Source organism: Agelaius tricolor, unplaced genomic scaffold (assembly GCF_023055355.1).
Source record: "Agelaius tricolor isolate 1412-34295 unplaced genomic scaffold, bAgeTri1.0.p SCAF_97, whole genome shotgun sequence".
Classification (NCBI taxonomy): Eukaryota; Metazoa; Chordata; class Aves; order Passeriformes; family Icteridae; genus Agelaius; species Agelaius tricolor.
Window position 1 is genome coordinate 445,389 of NW_027269357.1, and position 19,750 is coordinate 465,138.

The following is a 19,750-nucleotide window of genomic DNA, read 5'->3' on the forward strand; positions in this document are numbered from 1 at the left end:
GATTTTGGGTGTGGGATTTCCCAGGTGGGGTTTGGGGTGTTTTTGAGCTATTTTTTGGGTGTTTATTGAGATTTTTTTGGGGTGTTTTTGAGGGATTTTTTTGGTGTTTATTGAGATTTTTTGGGGTGTTTTTGAGGCATTTTTTGGGGTGTTTATTGAGATTTTTTGGGGTGTTTTCGAGGCATTTTTTTGGGCGTTTATTGAGATTTTTTTGGGGTGTTTTCAAGGCATTTTTTTGGGCGTTTATTGAGATTTTTTGGGGTGTTTTCAAGGGGTTTTTTTGGTGTTTATTAAGATTGTTTTGGTGTTCATTGAGATTTTTGGGGTGTTTTTGAGGGGTTTTTTTGGTGTTTATTGAGATTTTTTTGGGGTGTTTTCGAGGCATTTTTTGGTGTTTATTGAGATTTTTTGGGGTGTTTTCGAGGCATTTTTTGGGGCGTTTATTGAGATTTTTTTGGGGTGTTTATTGAGATTTTTTGGGTGTTTCTCGGCCGCGGTTTTGGGGTCCCCCCTCACAGCCCCAGCTCGGCCTTGGGGTGCAGCAGCCACCGCTCCTGGGGGTCCCCATCGCCCGGGGGGGGCTCGGGGCTGCTCTCGGGGGGGGGGTCCAGGGGCTCTCCCGGGGGGTCCCCGAGCTCCTCCAGGGGCTGGAACTGCAAATCCTCCTTGGCCAGGCTGTGGAAACGGGGCAGGGACACCCCAAAATCAACCCCAAAATCGTCCCCAAAAAAATCCCAAAATCAACCCCAAAAAACACCCCAAAAATAACCCAAAATCATCCCAAAAAAACCCCAAAATCATCCCCAAAAAACCCCCAAAATCATCCCCAAAAAGCCCAAAATCATCCCCAAAAAACCCCAAAATCATCCCCCAAAAAAAAACCAAAATCCTCCCCAAAAAACCCCAAAATCCTCCTCAAAAAAACCCAAAATCCTCCCCAAAAAACCCCAAAATCGTCCCCAAAAAAATCCCAAAATCAACCCCAAAAACACCCAAAATCATCCCCAAAAAAACCCAAAATCCTCCTCAAAAAAACCCCAAAATCCTCCCCCCAAAAAACCCCAAAATCCTCCTCAAAAAAACCCCAAAATCATCCCCCAAAAACCCCCAAAATCATCCCAGAAAAACCCCAAAATCCTCCCCAAAAAACACCAAAATCGTCCCCAGAAAAACCCCAAAATCCTCCCCAAAAAACCCCAAAATCCTCCTCAAAAAAACCCCAAAATCATCCCCAAAAAACCCCAAAATCATCCCCAAAAAAACTCCAAAATCGTCCCCAAAAACCCCCAAAATCGTCCCAAAAACCCCCAAAATCCTCCTCAAAAAAACCCCAAAATCCTCCCCAAAAAAACCCCAAAATCGTCATTAAAAAACCCCTAAATCATCCCCAAAAAACCCCAAAATCATCCCCAAAAAACCCCAAAATCATCCCCAAAAAAACCCCAAAATCATCCCCAAAAAAACCCCCCAAAAAACCCAAAATCCTCCTTGGATACCCCAAAAATCCCTCCCCAGAAACCCCCAAAAAACCCCCAAAAATCCTCCCTAAATACCCCCAAAAAACCCCAAATTATCCCGGGAATTTTGGAATTTTGTGGGGGGATCCCAGAATTTGGGGGGGGTGGGGTCCCGGGATTTTGGGGGGGTTCGGGGATATCCCGGGTTTGGGGGGGTTTGGGTTTTTGGGGGGAATCCCAGGATTTTGGGGGGTTCTGGTTTGGGTGGATTGGGGGTGGATCCCGGCCGGGTTTTTTGGGGGGAATCCCAGGATTTTTGGGGTTCGGGGATATCCCGGGTTTGGGGGGTGGATCCCGGGTTTTTGGGGGGAATCCCAGGATTTTGGGAGCCCTGGGGGATATCCCGGGTTTGGGGGGGGCGTTCAGGTTTTTTGGGGGGGATCTCCCGGATTTTTGGGGTTCGGGGATATCCCGGGTTTGGGGGGGGGTTCGGTGGATCCCGGGTTTTTGGGGGGAATCCCAGGATTTTTGGGGTTCGGGGATATCCCGGGTTTTTGGGGGGGGTTCGGGTTTTTTGGGGGGATCTCCCGGATTTTTGGGGTTCGGGGATATCCCGGGTTTGGGGGTGGATCCCGGTTTTTTGGGGGCGTCTCCCGGATTTTTGGGGTTCGGGGATATCCCGGGTTTGGGGGGGTTCGGGTTTTTGGGGGCGTCTCCCGGATTTTTGGGGTTCGGGGATATCCCGGGTTTTTGGGGGGGGTTCGGGTTTTTTGGGGGCGTCTCCCGGATTTTTGGGGTTCGGGGATATCCCGGGTTTGGGGGTGGATCCCGGTTTTTTGGGGGGATCTCCCGGATTTTTGGGGGGTGGGCGTGGTCCCGTTGCTGCTCACGTGACGTCGAAGGCGGAGCCGCGGAAGGGGCGGCGCGGGGGGGGGCGCGGCCGCGGCCGTGTAGGGGGGGCGGGGAACGGCGGCGTCCCAGAACCGATCCCGCTCCAGCTCCGGGACCCCCCCGTAGAGCTCGTCCACGGCCAGCATGGACACCTGCGGAACCGGGGGGCACCGGGGGGTACCTGGGGTACCTGGGGCACACCTGATACACCTGGGGGCACCTCTGATACACCTGGGGGCACCGGGGGGCACCTGGGGGTACCTGGGGCACCCCTGATACACCTGGGGGCACCTGGGGGTACCTGGGGGCACCCCTGATACACCTGGGCACACCTGGGGGTACCTGGGGGTACCTGGGGGCACCTGGGGCACCCCTGATACACCTGGGAGCACCTGCAGGCATCTCTGATACACCTGGGGGCATCTGGGGGAACCGGGGGGTACCTGGGGGTACCTGGGGGTATCTGGGGAACCTGGGGGCACCCCTGATACACCTGGGGGTACCTGGGCACACCTGGGGGCACCTCTGATACACCTGGGGGCACCTGGGGCACCCCTGATATACCTGGGGGCATCCCTGATACACCTGGGCACACCTGGGGGCATCTGGGCACACCTGCGGGCACTGGGGGGCACCTGGGCACACCTGGGGGTACCCCTGACACACCTGGGGGCACCTGGGGGCACCCCTGATACACCTGGGCACACCTGGGGGCACCGGGGGGAACCTGGGGGCACCTGGGGTTATCTGGGGGCACCTGGGGCACCCCTGATACACCTGGGGGAACCTGGGGGCACCCCTGATACACCTGGGGGGGCACCTGGGGGCACGTGGAGGGACCCGGGGTCACCTCTCACACACCTGGGGGCACCTGGGGTCAGCTGAGCCCCCCCCACCCCCCCCCCCACCACCTACCTGGGACCCCTCTCCTCACCCACCTGGGACCCTCCCCACCCACCTGGGACCCCCCTCCTCACCCACCTGGGACCCCCCTCACCCACCTGTGCCCCCCGCCCTCACCTGGAAGTTGCGGTCGATCAGGGTGTTGGTCTCAAAGTCGTCGTCATCCTCCCCGAAGGGGTTAATGAGCTGCTCTGCCACCTGCAGGACAGGGCCAGGTGTGCCCCAGGTGTGCCCAGGTGTGCCCCATGTGTACCCAGGTGTGCCCCAGGTGTGCCCCAGGTGTGCCCAGGTGTGCCCCATGTGTGCCCAGGTGTACCCAGGTGTGCCCCATGTGTGCCCCAGGTGTACCCAGGTGTATTCCAGGTGTGCCCAGGTGTACCCAGGTGTGCCCCAGGTGTGCCCAGGTGTGCCCAGGTGTGCCCAGGAGTGCCCAGGTGTGCCCCAGGTGTGCCCAGGGGTGCCCCAGGTGTGCCCAGGTGTATCCCAGGTGTACCCAGGTGTATCCCAGGTGTGCCCAGGTGTACCCATGTGTACCCAGGTGTACCCAGGTGTACCCAGGTGTACCCATGTGTACCCAGGTGTACCCAGGTGTACCCAGGTGTGCTCAGGTGTATCCCAGGTGTACCTTGAGCCAGCCCACGTAGAAGAAGAACTGCAGCAGGGTGAACACGGGCACGCCCAGGTCCAGCTCGTGCCCGGGGTAGCCCTGGGCGGGGTCCAGGAACTGCCGCCCCACCAGGCAGGTGAGGAAAAAGGTGTAAACGGCGATGGTCACCACCTGGGGGGACACAGGGACATTGTCAGCACCTGGGGGGACACAGGGACATTGTCAGCACCTGGGGGGACACAGGGACACAGGGGGACATTGTCACCACCTGGGGGGACACAGGGGGACATTGTCAGCACCTGGGGAGGGGGACAACACCTGGCTGGGGTGAGTGGCGCCCGCTGTCACCCCTGCGTCGCCTCCGTGGCATCCGCCGTCACCTCCACAGGTGTCCCCAGGTGTCCCTCAGGTGTCCCCAGGTGTCCCTCAGGTGTCCTCAGCCTCCTCAGCCCTGTCCCAGATGTGCCCTCACTCCCCCCAGGTGTCCCTTCACTGTCCCCCAGTCGCTCCCAGTCCCTCCCAGTGCTCACCTGTGTGTGCCCAGGTGTGCCCAGGTGGTGCCCAGGTGGTGCCCAGTCCCTCCCAGTGCTCCCAGTTGCTCCCAGTGCTCCCAGTGCCCACCTGTGTGTGCCCAGGTGTGCCCAGGTGTGCCCCAGGTGGTGCCCAGTCCCTCCCAGTCCCTCCCAGTGCCCACCTGTGTGTACACCAGGGGGACGCTGATCCAGTCGTAGTGGAACAGGAGGCTGCAGTGGGCCCGGAACCGGTTCAGCTCCTGGAGGGGGGGGTCCCAGGGGGCTCAGGGGGGTCCCAGGGGGCTCAGGGGGGTCCTGGGGGCTTCAGGGGGATCTCAGGAGAGGTTTTGGGGTGGTTTTGGGGGGGTTCAGGGGGGTCCCAGGGGTGGTTTAGGGGATCCCAGGGAGGGTCTGGGGGCTCTGAGGGGTTTGGGGTGGTTCCGGGGGGGGGCTCAGAGGGGGTTTAGGGGGTCCCAGGAGGGTCCCGGGGGTACCTCCATGAGCAGCTTGAGCACACAGGGGGGGTTTGGGGGTGGTTTAGGGGGTTCAGGGGTGGTTTAGGGGGTCCCAGGGGGTCCCGGGGGTACCTCCATGAGCAGCTTGAGCGCGCAGAGGTTCAGGAGGGGTTTAGGGGTGGTTTAGGGGTCTCAGAGGGGATTTGGGGGTGTCCCGGGGGTACCTCCATGAGCAGCTTGAGCGCGCAGTCGTCCCCGATGCGCCCCTCCTGCCGCGCCCGCCCCGCCAGCGCCCCGAACCACACGCAGGGCACCCAGAACTTGTTGTAGGGAGAGCGCAGAGCCTCGAGCCGGCGCCGCTCCTCGCGCGTCAGGAACCCTGCGGGGACGTGACGTCATCGCCGGGCTGTGACGTCACCCTCTGAGCTGTGATGTCACCCCTGAGCCATGACGTCATCCCCGAGCCGTGACATCACACCTGAGCTGTGACATCATTCCTGAGCCATGATGTCACCCTTGAGCCGTGACCTCGCCCACTGAGTGATGACATCACCCTTGAGTTGTGACATCACCCAGCGAGCCGTGACATCATCCCTGAGCTGTGACGTCACCCACTGACTCATGATGTCAACCCCAAGCTGTGACGTCATTCCTGTGCCATGACATCACCCACTGAGCTGTGACATCACCACTGAGCAATGACGTCACTCCTGAGTCGTGACATCACCCCGCTGAATGATGACATCACCCTCCCCTGAGCTGTGACATCACCCCACGCTGCCCTGACACCCTGGTGACGTCACTGCTTGCTCATTGGCCCACACCACATGGTCGGTGGTCACTCAGTGGTCACTCAGTGGTCACTCACAGTCATTCAATGGTCACTCATAATCACTCACAATCACTCAGTGGTCACTCACCAGGCAGTCCCTGTGCCCACGGTCACTCCCTGGTCACTCCCTGGTCACTCCCTGGCCACTCAGTGGTCACTCAATGGTCACTCACATCACTCAATGGTCACTCAACTCAATGGTCACTCACAATCACTCAGTGGTCACTCCCTGGTCACTCACAATCACTCAATGATCACTCAATGGTCACTCCCTGGTCACTCAGTGGTCACTCAGCGGTCACTCAGTGGTCACTCACCAGGCAGTCCCTGTGCCCATGGTCACTCCCTGGTCACTCCCTGGTCACTCACAGTCACTCAATGGTCACTCACATCACTCAATGGTCACTCAATGGTCACTCACAATCACTCAATGATCACTCAATGGTCACTCCCTGGTCACTCAGTGGTCACTCAGCGGTCACTCAGTGGTCACTCACCAGGCAGTCCCTGTGCCCATGGTCACTCCCTGGTCACTCCCTGGTCACTCCCTGGTCACTCACAGTCACTCAGTGGTCACTCACAATCACTCAATGGTCACTCAGCGGTCACTCACAATCACTCAGTGGTCACTCACAGTAACCCCTCCCTGGTCACTCAGTGGTCACTCACCGGCCTGTACCAGGTGGTCAGTGGTGAGGAATCTCTTGTACATGGGCGTGCTGACCGCCCTGAGCACCAGCAGCGCCGCCAGGCTCCCGTAGCGCAGCAGGCCCTGATACTCACAATGCTCACAGTAATCACTGAATGGTCACTCAGTGGTCACTCACAATCACTCAGTGGTCACTCACAATCACTCCCTGGTCACTCAGTGGTCACTCACCGGCCTGTACCAGGTGGTCAGTGGTGGGAAATCTCTTACAGACCTGTGTGGTGACCACTCTGAGCACCAGCAGCGCCGCCAGGCTCCCGTAGCGCAGCAGGCCCTGACACTCACAATGCTCACAGTAACCCCTCCCTGGTCACTCAATGGTCACTCAGTGGTCACTCACCAGCCTGTACCAGGTGGTCAGTGGTGGGAAATCGTTTGTACACGGGCGTGCTGACCGCTCTGAGCACCAGCAACGCCGCCAGGCTCCCGTAGCGCAGCAGGCCCTGACCACTCACAATGCTCACAGTAACCCCTCCCTGGTCACTCAATGGTCACTCAGTGGTCACTCACCAGCCTGTACCAGGTGGTCAGTGGTGGGAAATCGTTTGTACACGGGCGTGCTGACCGCTCTGAGCACCAGCAACGCCGCCAGGCTCCCGTAGCGCAGCAGGCCCTGACCACTCACAATGCTCACAGTAACCCCTCCCTGGTCACTCAATGGTCACTCAGTGGTCACTCACCGGCCTGTACCAGGTGGTCAGTGGTGGGAAATCGTTTGTACACGGGCGTGCTGACCGCCCTGAGCACCAGCAGCGCCGCCAGGCTCCCGTAGCGCAGCAGCGTCCGGCGCAGGAGCCGCCCCCCGCGCGTCCGAGCCCCTCACGCTGCTGCCCACGGCCACCATGAGCCCGTCCGGGGCCGGCACCGTCCGGAACTGCCCCCACCAGCGCTCCAGCACCAGCGCCACGTAAAAACCTGCGGGGAATGGGGGGAATGGGGAATGGGGGAATGGGAGAGAAAGGGGAGGGGCACTGGGGGTACTGGGAGTGGCACTGGGAGAATTGGGAGGGGTAATGGGTGGGGTACTGGGACAACTGGGAGGGTACTGGGAAGACAGGGAGCACTGAGAGGGGCACTGGGAGGGGAATTGGGGGCACTGGGAGAACTGGGAGGGGTAATGGGAGGGACACTGGGGGCACTGGGAGGGACACTGGGGGCACTGGGAGAACTGGGAGCACTGGGAGGAGGCACTGGGAGCATTGGGAGGGACACTGGGGGGAATGTGGAAGTTGTGGGGGATCCTGAGGGTCCCGAGGGGATGGTTCTGGGGGTCCCGGGGGTGGTTCTGGGGGTCCCGGGGGTGGTTCTGGGGGTCCTGGGGATGGTCCTGGGGGTCCCAGGGGGGGTCCCGGGGTGGTCCCGGCTCTCACCGAGCACGAAGGACACGGGGATGAGCTCGGCCGATTTGTCGCAGTACAGCACCAGCTTCTCAAAGAGGCGCCGCTGCTCCTCGGACAGCAGGAACCTGGCGGGACGCCGGCCGTGTCACCGCCCTGTCCCTGCCCTGTCCCCATCACCATCCCCTACACGTCCCCATGTCCCTGCCGTGTCCCTGTGCCCCTCCGTGTCCCGGTGTCCCCACTCCCCGCCATTGTCTCCCATATCTCAGTGTCCCCGTGTCACCCCCCCTGTCCCGCTGCCCCCTGTCCCAGTGTCCTTCCTGTCCCGCTGTCCCCACGGTGTCCCTGTGTCCCCATATCCCCCCCTGTCCCCCCGTGCCCATTGTCCCCCCACTGTCCCAATGTCCCGGTGTCCCCTCGGTGTCCCCTCAGTGTCCCTGTGTCCCCATATCCCCCCTATCCCGCTGTCCCCACCTGTCCCCCGGTGCCCATTGTCCTCCCACTGTCCCAATGTCCCGGTGTCCCCCCAATGTCCCAGTGTCCCCCCGGTGTCCCCCCGGTGTCACCGGTAGGCCAGGCTGAGCCCCAGGTAGGCGGTGAGGAAGAGCAGCAGCTCCCGGTAGAGCAGTTTGTAGATGCTCCCGCGCCACAGCAGCAGCAGCCGCGAGAAGCCCCCGAAGCGCGCGGTGGCCACGCGGGACGTGTAGGTGACGGTCATGGGGACGGACGGACAGACGGACGCCTGAGGGACACAGGGACGTGTAGGTGACAGTCATGGGGACAGACGGACAGACGGACACCTGAGGGACACCTGAGGGACACAGGGCACGTGTAGGTGACGGTCATGGGGACAGACGGACGGACAGACACCTGAGGGACACCTGAGGGACACCTGAGGGACACAGGGACGTGTAGGTGACGGTCATGGGGATGGATGGATGGACAGACGGACACCTGAGGGACGCGGGGACACCTGAGGGACACAGGGGACGTGTAGGTGATGGTCATGGGGGCGGACGGACAGACGGACACCTGAGGGACACCTGAGGGACACAGGGACGTGTAGGTGACGGTCATGGGGATGGACGGACGGACAGACGGACGCCTGAGGGACACCTGAGGGACACTGGGGGACACCGGGGGACACTGGGGACACCCACCAGCCCTCCCTTTGTGTCCCCCCTCACCTGCGGCCACAGCTGGTCCGAGCTCCGTGGTCACCGGGGCTCCGAGCTCTGCGGTCACTCCTGGCCTGAGCTCTGAGGTCACCGCCCCGGTCCTGGTTCTGTGGTCACCGCCCTGGTCTGAGCTCCGTGACCAACCCTGGTCCCGTTCCTGTGGTCACCACTGGTCCCGGTTCCGTGGTCACTCCCGGTCCGAGCTCTGTGGTCACTCCCGGTCTGTGTGACCGCCCCCGGTCCGGGTTCTGTGACCACCGGGGCTCCGGGGCTCTGTGACCAATCCGGCTCTGGGTTCCGTGGTCACCCCCAGTCCCGGTTTCTGTGGTCACCCCCGGTCCGAGCTCCGTGGTCACCGGGGGTCCCAGTTCCGTGGTCACCCCCGGTCCGGTTTCTGTGGCCTACCCCGGTCCCGGTTTCTGTGGTCACCCCCGGTCCCGGTTTCTGTGACCACCCCCGGTCCGAGCTCTGCAGTCACCGCCCCAGTCCCGGTCCCGGTCCCGGTGCCTCCGCCCCGCTCCGGCCCTTAAATGGCGGCGGGGCCGGGCCAGCCCGCGGGGGGCGACCCCGAGGGGACATTGGGGAGGGGACACGGGGACAGAGCGGGGGGGTCCCGCTCCGGCCCCCCGGGAGCGGCCGCGCCGGTCGGGCCGGTCCCGAACGGCCCCCGAGGCTGTGGCGGGGTTAATTTGGGGAGGGGGGGGTGGGGGTTTTAAGGGTCCGGGGGGGTTAATTTGGGACCGACGATGTTAATTTGGGCTGGGGGGGGTTAATTTGGGCCCCCCCGCGGCTCTGGCTCGGTCCCGGTGGCCTCGGGCCAGCACCGGGGACAGATCCCAGCAGGGGCGGGGGGGGGTGGCGGCCATGGGGACCCCCCCCAAAACATCCCCGCACCCCCTTTGAGCCCCCCCGGGATCCCGAACCCCTCCGGGACCCCCAAATCCCCCCCAGGACCCCCAAATCCTCCCCGGGACCCCCAAATCCTCCCCGGGACCCCGAAATCCTCCCCAGGACCCCCCCCTTAATCCGCCGTTAATGAGGCGCCCCCGGGGCCGCGGGCTCGGGGCCAGCGGCGCTGACGTCACCGCCCCAAAATCCGTCCGGACCCCCCCCAAATTCACCCCAGGACCCCCCCAAATCCATCTGGACCCCCCCAAATTCATTTGGACCCCCCCAAAATCTGTTCAGAGACCCCCGAATCCGGCCGGAACCCCCTAAAATCCATCTGGAGCTCCCCCAAAATCCATCTGGAACTCCCAAATTCACCCCAGGACCCCCCCCAAAATCCGTCCCGAGCCCCCCGAATCTCTCCGGACCCCCCTAAATCCATCAGGATCCCCTCAAAATCCATCCGGACCCCCCCCAAATTCATCAGGACCCCCCCAAAATCCATCCGGGCCCCCCCAAATTCATCTGGACCCCCTTAAAATCAATCTGGACTGCCCCAAATTCATCCGGACCCCCCCAAAATCCATCCGGACCTCCCCAAATTCATCTGGAACCCCCCAAATCCATCAGGATCCCCTCAAAATCCATCAGGATCCCCCCCAAATCCATCCGGACCCCCCCCAAATTCATCGGGAACCCCCAAATTCATCCGGACCCCCCCAAAATCCATGTGGACCCTCCCAAATTTATCCAGACTCCCTCAAATTCATCCGGACCCCCCCCAAATCCATCCGGACCCCCCCCAAATTCATCGGGAACCCCCAAATTCATCCGAACCTCCCCAAAACCCAAGTGGAGCCCCCCAAATTTATCCAGACCCCCCAAATCCATCAGGACCCCCCCAAACTCATTTTGCTTCTCAAATTTATTATTTACACGCCCCCCCCCCTCCGGGAGGGGGTCCCACATCCGCCCCCCCCCCCCCCCAAATTTCAGGGGGGGGAGGGGTGAACACAGCCCCGGGGGGGGGGGGAGGGGACAGGGCAGAACCGCCCCCCCCTCCCCAAAATTGGGGGGGAGGGGCATAAATAGGGGCTGTGCCCCCCCCCCCCCAACCCCCGGAATGAGGGGGGGGGGGGGGGGGTTTGGGGTCGTTTTTGGGGGTCCCGGGGGGGTTATTTGGGGCTGGGGGGTTGGTAGGGGTCCAGCAGGAGGGAGCTGAAGGTGTTGACCTTGTCCCCCCCCCCGCACCTCGTGGGGCAGCAGCGGCAGCTTCACGATGTGGAAATCCTCGTACAGGTCCTCCATCTGCGGGGGGGGGGGGGCGATGGGACCCCCAAAATCCCACCCTGGGACCCCCCCAGTCTGAAATTCCCTGCCCCCTATCCCGGTCCTGGCTCCTCCCTCAATGTGGGTGGGGCCAAACCAATGAAAATTCAATAAAAACCCCCCCAAAAACCCCCAAAATCCCACCTTGGGACCCCCCCCCCGGTTCGAAATTCCCCACCCCCCATCCCGGTCCTGGCTCCTCCCTTAACGTGGGTGGGGCCAAACCAATGAAAATTCAATAAAAACCCAAAAACCCCAATAAAAACCCAAAGAAACCCCTCCCCAAAAAAACCCAATAGAAACTCAATAAAAATCCCAACAAAACCCCCCAAAAAAACCTCCAGTAAAAACCCAATAAAAACCCCAAAATCCACCCCGGGTCCCCTCCCCAGCTACTTGCCCTAAACCCCTTTTTAACCCCTCAAACCCCTTTTTAACCCCTCAACCCCCTTTTTAACCCCTTTCAATCCCTTTTGAGCCCCCCACATGTGCGTTTTACCCGGTCCAGATACTCACCCTAAACCCCTTTTAACCCCTCAAACCCCTTTTTAACCCCTTTCAATCCCTTTTGAACCCCTCCCAGCTGTGTTTACCTGGCCCAGGTACTCACCCTAAACCCCTTTTTAACCCCTTAAACCCCCTTTTTAACCCCATAAACCCCTTTTTAACCTCTTTTTAGCCCCCCAGGTGCATTTACCTGATCCAGGTACTTGCCCTAAACCCCTTTTTAAACCCCATAAATCCCTTTTTAACCCCTTTTTAGCCCCCCAGCTGTGTTTACCTGGCCCAGATACTCACTCTAAACCCCTTTTTAGCCCCCCAGGTGTGTTAACCTGGCCCAGATACTCGCCCTAAACCCCCTTTTAACCCCTTTCAATCCCTTTTTAGCCCCCCAGGTGTGTTAACCTGGCCCAGATACTCGCCCTAAACCCCCTTTTAACCCCTTTCAATCCCTTTTTAGACCCCCAGCTGTGTTTACCTGGCCCAGGTACTCACCCTAAACCCCTTTTTAATTCCTTAAACCCCTTTTAACCCCTTTTTAGCCCCTCACGTGTGTTTACCAGGCCCAGATACTCGCCCTAAACCCCTTTTTAACCCCTCAAACCCCCTTTTTAACCCCTTTCCATCCCTTTCTAGCCCCCCCAGGTGCGTTTTACCTGGTCCAGGTACTTGGCCTGGATCTTGTGGCGCGCCTCGCACATGCGGCAGGGCCGCAGCGGGTCGGGGAACACGAGCTGGTTCACCACGATGTTGTGGGTGTCGATGCGGCACTTGGCCAGCTCCTGGATCAGCCTCTCCGTCTCGTAGAGCGACAGGAACTCGGCGATGCACACGCAGATGAACGTGGTCTGCTCCTGGGGGACAGTGGGGACATTGGGGACAGCGTTGGGGACATTGGGGACAGCAGGGATAGCAGTGACACGGGGACACAGGGACAGGAACTCGGCGATGCACACGCAGATGAACGTGGTCTGCTCCTGGAGGGACAGTGGGGACATTGGGGACAGCGTTGGGGACATTGGGGACAGCAGGGATAGCATTGACACAGGGACAGGAACTCGGCGATGCACACGCAGATGAACGTGGTCTGCTCCTGGGGGACAGTGGGGACATTGGGGACAGCGTTGGGGACATTGGGGACACCAACAGAGGGACAGCACAGCCAGAGGTACAGGGACACGGGGACACAGGGACAGGAACTCGGCGATGCACATGCAGATGAACGTGGTCTGCTCCTGGAGGGACAGTGGGGACACTGGGGACAGCGTTGGGGACAGCACTGGGGTCATTGGGGACACCAACAGAGGGACAGCACAGCCAGAGGTACAGGGACACGGGGACACAGCGACAGGAACTCAGTGATGCACACGCAGATGAACGTGGTCTGCTCCTGGGGGACAGTGGGGACAGCGTTGGGGACATTGGGGACAGCAGGGATAGCATTGGGGACAGCAGGGATAGCATTGACACAGTGACAGGAAGTCGGCGATGCACACGCAGATGAACGTGGTCTGCTCCTGGGGGACAGTGGGGACATCACTGGGGACAGCATTGGGGTCACTGGGGACATCACTGGGGACAGCAGGGACAGCAGTGCCACAGGGACAGGGCCTCGGGTGACAGCGCAGGCAGCACCACAAGGACACAGGGACACCAGGGCAAGACACAGGGACAGGGCTGGAAGGGGTCCCTGTCCCCACCCTGCTCTCAGACCCTTATCTCGTGCCTTATCACGCTTTGTTTCGATCGTGTCCCCATCTTTATCACCGCCCTGAGGGCTCCCTGTCCCCATGTTTGTCCCTGTCCCTGTCCCTGCCTGTCCCCCTGGGCTCCATTCCCCTCAGGAATGTGCCCGGACTGGCCCAGCCCTGTCCCTGTGTCCCCGTCCCCATCCCGCCCATTTCCCCCATTCCAGTCCCTTCCATTCCCCTCCAGTCCCTCCCAGCTCCCCCAGTCCCCCCAAATCCCCCCCAGTTCCCCCATTCCCTCCCAGTCCCCCAAATCCCCCAGTCCCTCCCAGCTCTCCCCAGCCTCTCCCAGTCTCCCCAGTTCCCCCATTCCCTCCCAGTCCCCCCAATCCTCCCAGTCCCCCCAAATCCCCCCCAGTTCCCCCATTCCCTCCCAGTCCCCCAAATCCCCCAGTTCCCCCATTCCCTCCCAGTCTCTCCCAGTTCCCCCAGTCCCTCCCAGTGCTCCCAGTCCCCCCAATCCTCCCAGTTCCCCCATTCCCCCCAGTCCCTCCCAGCCTCTCCCAGTCCCCCCAATCCCCCAGTCCCCCCCAGCCTCTCCCAGTGCTCCCTGTCCCCCCAATCCCCCCAGTTCCCCCATTCCCTCCCATTCCTCAGTCTCCCATTCCTCCCAGTCTCTCCCAGTTCCCCCATTCCCTCCCATTCCCCCCAGTCCCTCCCATTCCTTCCCAGTTCCCCCATTCCCCCCATTGCCCCCCATTCCCCCCAGTCCCTCCCATTCCTTCCCAGTCCCCCCAGTCCCCCCAGTGCCCCCCATTCCCCCCCAGTCCCCCCAGCCTCTCCCAGTCCCCCCAGTCCCTCCCAATCCCCCCAGTCCCTCCCAGTGCCCCCAGTCTCACCGGGTCCTTGAACTGCTCGCTGACCGAGCGGATCACGGGCAGCGTCTCCTCCAGCTTGGACGCCAGCTGGTCGGCGTTCATGTCCCCCAGCCCCAGCATGTTACACATCTGTGATGGGGGGGGGGACAGGGCTGTGAGACCCCCCAGGACACCCCCTGGGAGCCCCCAGACCCAAATCCCAACCAGTGACTCCCCCAGCCCCAAATCCCAGCCCAGAAACTGCCCTGGGACACCCTAACCCCAGCATGTTACACATCTGTGAGTGAGGGGGGGGACAGGGCTGTGAGACCCTCCTGGGAGCCCCCAGCCCCAAATCCCAGCCCTGAAACACCCCCAGCCCCAAATCCCAGCCCTGAAACGCCCCCAGCCCCAAATCCCACCCCAGAAACACCCCCAGCCCCAAATCCCTCCTAGAACCCCCCTGAGACCACCCCCAGCCCCAAATCCCCCTCAGGACCCTCCTGGGACCCTTTCCCAGCCCCAAATCCCTCCTGGAACCCCTCAGGGACCACCCCCAGCTCCAAATCCCCTCCTGTGAATTCCCCCAGGACCCCAAATCCCCCCAGGATGCCCCCAGGACCCCAAATCCCCTCCCCACCTGTGAGATGAAGGGGCTGATCTGGTTCTTGATCTGCATGAGCCTCCCCAGCCCTCTCTCCACGATGGTGGGGAAGTTGAGCAGGCGCAGCGTGTGCCCGGTGGGCGCCGTGTCGAACACGACCACGGAGAAATTCATCCCCTTCACCAGCCTGGGGGGGCAGGGGGCGTCAGCAGGGGTGTGGAGACCCCTCCCCATTGCCAGGTGAGAGCTGCCTGTCCACTGAGACCCCTCCTGAAACCCCAAATCCCCCAGGTGTGCTCACCTGGTCCGGGGACTCGGCCTAAACCCCACCTTAGGGCTTTACCTGCTCACTTAAACCCCTCCTGAGACCCCCAAATCCCCCAGGTGTGCTCACCTGGTCCAGGTACTGAGCCTAAACCCCACCTTAGGGCTCTACCTGCTCACTGAAGCCCCTCCTGAGACCCCCAAATCCCCTCCCCACACCCCAGGTACTCGGCCTAGACCCCACATTAGAGCTTTACCTGCTCAGTAAAACCCCTCCTGAGACCCCCAAATCCTCTCCCCACACCCCCCTGGTACTCACTCAAACCCATCCTAAGCCCCACCCCACACTCCCAGATGCGCTCACCTGGTCCAGATGTTAGGCCTAAATCCATTTTTAACCCCCGAAATTCCACCCCACACTCCAGGTGACCATTACCTGGTCACTCAAACCCCCCAAATCCCCACCCCACACTCCCAGATGCGCTCACCTGGTCCAGATATTTGACCTAAATCCATTTTTAACCCCCCAAATTCCACCCCACACCCCAGTTGAGCATCACCTGCTCACTCAAACCCCTTTCTAACCCCGTAAATCCCACCCCACACTCCCAGATGCGCTCGCCTGGCCAAGATATTTGGCCTAAATCCATTTTTAGCCCCCCAAATCCCACCCCACACCCCAGGTGAGCATCACCTGCTCACTCAAACCCCTTTTTAACCCCACCCCACATCCCAGGTGAGCATTACCTGCTCACTCAAACCCCCCAAATCCCCACCCCACACTCCCAGATGCGCTCACCTGGTCCAGATTTTTGGCCTAAATCCCTTTTGAACCCCCTAAATTCCACCCCACATCCCAGGTGAGCATCACCTGCTCACTCAAACCCCTTTTTAACCCCCCAAATCCCACCCCACACCCCCAGGTGAGCCCCCAGCCCCACCTCATGACCTGGGCGTAGCTCATGGCCCCAGGTGAGCCCCCCCAGCCCCCCAGGTGAGCCCCCAGCCCCACCTCATGACCTCGGCGTAGCTCATGGCCTCGTCGATGCCGGGGAAGGCGCTCATGGCCTCCTGCATCATCTTCTTGCCCATGCTGAGCACGTTGTCCTCCTCAAAGAACTCGTCAGGGAGCTCGGCCACGCCCAGGCTAGGGTCGATCTCCTGGGAGGGGGGGACATTGGGGACATTGGGGACAGTGGGGACACACAGGGGACATTGGGGACATTGGGGATGTTGGGGGATTGGGGGACAATGGGAATGGGGCTTCAACTGGGGACCCTTCTAGAACCTCCAAGATCCCTCTGGGACCCCTCTAGACCCTCCCCAAGCCCCCTCAGGACCCCTCCAGAACCCCCCCAAAACCACTCTGGGACCTTCTAGGTCTGCTGGAACCCCCTTGGGACCGCTCCAGGCCCCCCTGGGACCCCTCCAGGCCCCCCTGTGACCTCTCCAGACCCTCCAAGACCCCCATGGGACCCTTCCAGACCCCTGCCCAAACCCACCATGGCGAAGAGGTTGTCGTAGCCGGTGACCTTGGTGGGCACTTTGGAGAATTTCTGGTCGAAGGCGTCCGAGATGTTGTGGGCGGGGTCGGTGGAGATGATGAGCACGCTCTCCCTGACCCGGGACAGCTGCACGGCCAGGCTGCAGCTGGGATGGGGGGAAATGGGGGGGTCTGGGGGGGTCCTGCATCCGGATCGGCCCCCCCAGGTCAGATCCCCCCAAAACTGCCACGAAAATGGGGGCAGGGGGTGGGTTTGGGACCCCCCTCAGGTGTGTGGGACCGCCCTGGGGGGGGACAGGTGTGTCCCCCACCCTGATCCCGTTGATCCCGTCCCGTTCCTCCCATCCCATCCCAATCCCGTGATCCCATCCCGACCCCCGCTATCCCATTCCAATCCCGGTATCCCAGCCCGATCCCGGTGATCCCACCCCGGTCCCGGTATCCCACCCCGATCCGGTGATGCCGCCCCGACCCCGTTATCCCATCCCGACCCCATTATCCCACGGAATTATCCCATTCCAATCCCGTTATCCAACCCCGATACCCCGCCCACCCCGTCCCGGTACCCGGTGCCGCTCCCGGTGCCCGGTCCCTTCCCCGGTGCCTCACCTGCACGTGGTCTTGCCCACGCCGCCCTTGCCGCCCACGAAGATCCACTTGAGGCTGCGCTGCTCGATGATGTTCGCCAGCGTCGGCTCCAGCGGCTCCACGTCGGGCGCGTCCTCGAACTCCTCGGGGCCCTCGGCCGCCCACCCGCCCGCCGCCGCTGCCGCCATCTTCCCCGCGCCGCCGTTCGCCGCGCGCTGATTGGCCGCCGCGCCGCCGCGCCCTCCCTTCTTTCGCTTCCCATTGGTCTAATCGCCCGTCAATCCTTGCTGGAGGCGGGGCGTAGCGCCGGGAGCCCCGCGCGTTGCCGGGCAACGCCGCCCCGCCGGCGGCGAGCTGTGACGTCACCAAGCGGCGCCGCCGCCGCCGCGGAGGTCGCGCTGATGTCATCGGGCGGCGCCGGCGGCGGTGGCGGCGGACAAGATGGCGGCGCGCGGTGAGGACCGAGAGGCTCCGGAGGCGCCTTCGCCGCCCCCGCCCGGCCCGGGCGGCGGCGTCAACGTGTTCGCCAACGACGGCAGCTTCCTGGAGCTCTTCAAGCGCAAGATGGAGGCGGAGGAGCAGCAGCGGGAGCGCGAGGCGGCGGCGGCGGCCGCGGAGGCGTCCGGTGGCGGCGGCGGCGGTACCGGCACGCAGCGCGGCGGGGCTGACGGCGCGAAGAGGAGCGGCGGCGCGCTCAGCTTCGTAAGGACGCGGCGGCCCGCGGGCCCCTCCCGGCTCCGCTCCCGCCGGCCCGGCCCGAACGCGTGAGGGGGGCACGGCCCCGGTGCCGCTCCCGGGGCTACTCGGCAGTACCCGGAGCCGCTCGGTCGCGGCTTCGCCTGTCCCGGTGGCTCCGCGCTCCCTCCGGTTCTTTTCCCTCCCGAGCCCCGGTTCCTGTACCGGGGGGGGTTCGGGGCGGGTTGGAGCCCCCGGGGGTCACGGCGGGACCCCCCCGTCCCCGCTCCCGGTAACGGGGCAGGTTTGTCCCTTCCCCAGGTGGGGCGGCGGCGGGGGGGCAACAAGCTGGCCCTGAAAACGGGAGTGGTGGCCAAGAAGCAGAAAACGGACGAGGAGGTGGGACCGGAGGGGAAACCGGGGGGTCCCGGGAGGGATTTGGGGCGGAACTGGGGGTCCTGGAGGGGATTTGGGGGTCCCGGGAAGGGAAATTTGGGGTGGGGAGGAGGAATTTGGGGTCGGGTGGGGACATTGGGGTTCGGGGAGGGAGAAATTTGGGGTGGGGAGGGGGGATTTGAGGGCTGCGGGCGGATTTGGGGTCCTGGAAGGGAAATTTGGGGTCCTGGGGTTGGAGAAGGGTGGATTTTGCGGCTGTTTTGGGGTGATTTTTGGGGTAATTTGGGGCTATTTTGGGGGTGATTTTTGGGTTATTTCAGGCCTATTTTGGGGTGATTTTGGAGGTTATTTTGAGGTTGTTTTGGGCTGATTTTGGGGTCGATTTGGGGCCATTTCAGGGTGATATTTGGGGCTGTTTTGGTGTGATTTTTGGGGTGATTTTGAGCTGATTTGGGGCTGTTTTGGGATGATTTTTGGAGTGATTATGGGGTGATTTTTGGGCCGTTTTGGGGGTAATTTAGGGGTGATTTGGGGCCGTTCTTGGGATGATTTTTGGGCCGATTTTTGGACTGATTTGGGGTTCTTTTGGGGATGATTTTTGGGCTGATTTTGGGGTGATTTGTGGCCGTTCTGGGGCAGGTGCTGACGAGTAAAGGCGACGCCTGGGCCAAGTACCTGGCGGAGGTGCAGAAGTACAAAGCTCACCAGTGCAGCGACGACGACAAGACGAGACCCCTGGTCAAATAACCCCGGCCCCCCCCCCCCCAAAAAAAAACCACCCCAAAATCCCGCGGGGGGGGCCCCCAAAAACACCTGCTCAAATAGGCCCCGCCCCCTCCCCGAAATGACCTGTGGGGCGGGGCTGATGACCACGCCCACCCCCCCCAAAATTATCAAATTAAATAGCGCTGAGACCCCCCCCAAAAATAAAACAGTGAAGGGGGGGTCCTGGCCTTACCCACCCCCCAAAAATACTGAATACAATAACACTGACCCCCCCACCCCAAATTTACCTGTGTGATGGGGGCGTGGCCTAAATGTGGCCACGCCCCTTCCCCAAAAACGCATTTAAAGGTGGGGACACCCCCTCCCCCAAAATCCCCGGACCCCCCCAAAACCCCCCTGTAAATACCAAAAGGAAAGGTGGGGGCCCCGCCCCTTTTGTGCGGGCCACGCCCCTTTCCTATCGCCCCGCCCTGAGCTGGATTTGATTGACAGTGCTGCCCCCCGCCCCCCCCAGCCGCGTTTTGGGGGAATTTTGGGGGGTTTTGGGGGGGGCGGCACGGAAATAAAGAGTTCTGAGGTTTCGGACGTGCTGAGGAGATTTTTTGGGGTGATTTTGGGTGGGTTTTGGGGAGGGGAGAGTCTCCCCAATGTCACCTCTTTCCCCTCAGGGTTACCACCTTTCTTTGGCCTTCCAGTTCTCCCAGTATGGAGAGTTTGCTGGTTTGGAGGGGTTCAGATTAATAAAGTTTGGGGGGATAACTGTGCTCTGAGCCCCCCAGTTCATCCCAGCTCCTCCCAGTTCCCCCTCTCCACTTGGTCCCACCCCGCCCATCGGGGTTTGTTGTT

The 19,750-nt window shown here is 61.7% G+C and overlaps 3 protein-coding genes across 3 annotated transcripts; 1 reads left to right on the plus strand and 2 right to left on the minus strand.

The window, feature by feature from the left end:
- Positions 1 to 416: 416 nt before the first annotated feature.
- BEST2 (bestrophin 2) lies at positions 417 to 9,110 on the minus strand. Its single transcript, XM_071419006.1, is given in 12 exon segments — positions 417 to 675; positions 2,348 to 2,374; positions 2,376 to 2,500; positions 3,369 to 3,449; positions 3,877 to 4,029; positions 4,553 to 4,630; positions 5,050 to 5,204; positions 7,047 to 7,167; positions 7,169 to 7,281; positions 7,737 to 7,831; positions 8,273 to 8,448; positions 8,894 to 9,110. Coding segments are annotated over 11 exon segments (1,263 nt in total). The 5' UTR covers positions 8,425 to 8,448; positions 8,894 to 9,110; the 3' UTR covers positions 417 to 512.
- A 1,830-nt stretch (positions 9,111 to 10,940) lies between these two features.
- Positions 10,941 to 17,331, minus strand: GET3 (guided entry of tail-anchored proteins factor 3, ATPase). Its single transcript, XM_071418976.1, is given in 8 exon segments — positions 10,941 to 11,016; positions 11,018 to 11,080; positions 12,259 to 12,456; positions 14,190 to 14,297; positions 14,788 to 14,938; positions 16,028 to 16,176; positions 16,518 to 16,665; positions 17,129 to 17,331. Coding segments are annotated over 8 exon segments (1,053 nt in total). The 5' UTR covers positions 17,296 to 17,331; the 3' UTR covers positions 10,941 to 10,947.
- Positions 17,332 to 17,502: 171 nt separating this feature from the next.
- Positions 17,503 to 19,489, plus strand: TRIR (telomerase RNA component interacting RNase). Its single transcript, XM_071418978.1, has 3 exons — positions 17,503 to 17,809; positions 18,104 to 18,181; positions 18,818 to 19,489. The coding sequence occupies exons 1-3, from the start codon at positions 17,549 to 17,551 to the stop codon at positions 18,923 to 18,925; spliced, it is 447 nt and encodes a 148-aa protein (XP_071275079.1). The 5' UTR covers positions 17,503 to 17,548; the 3' UTR covers positions 18,926 to 19,489.
- Positions 19,490 to 19,750: the final 261 nt, after the last annotated feature.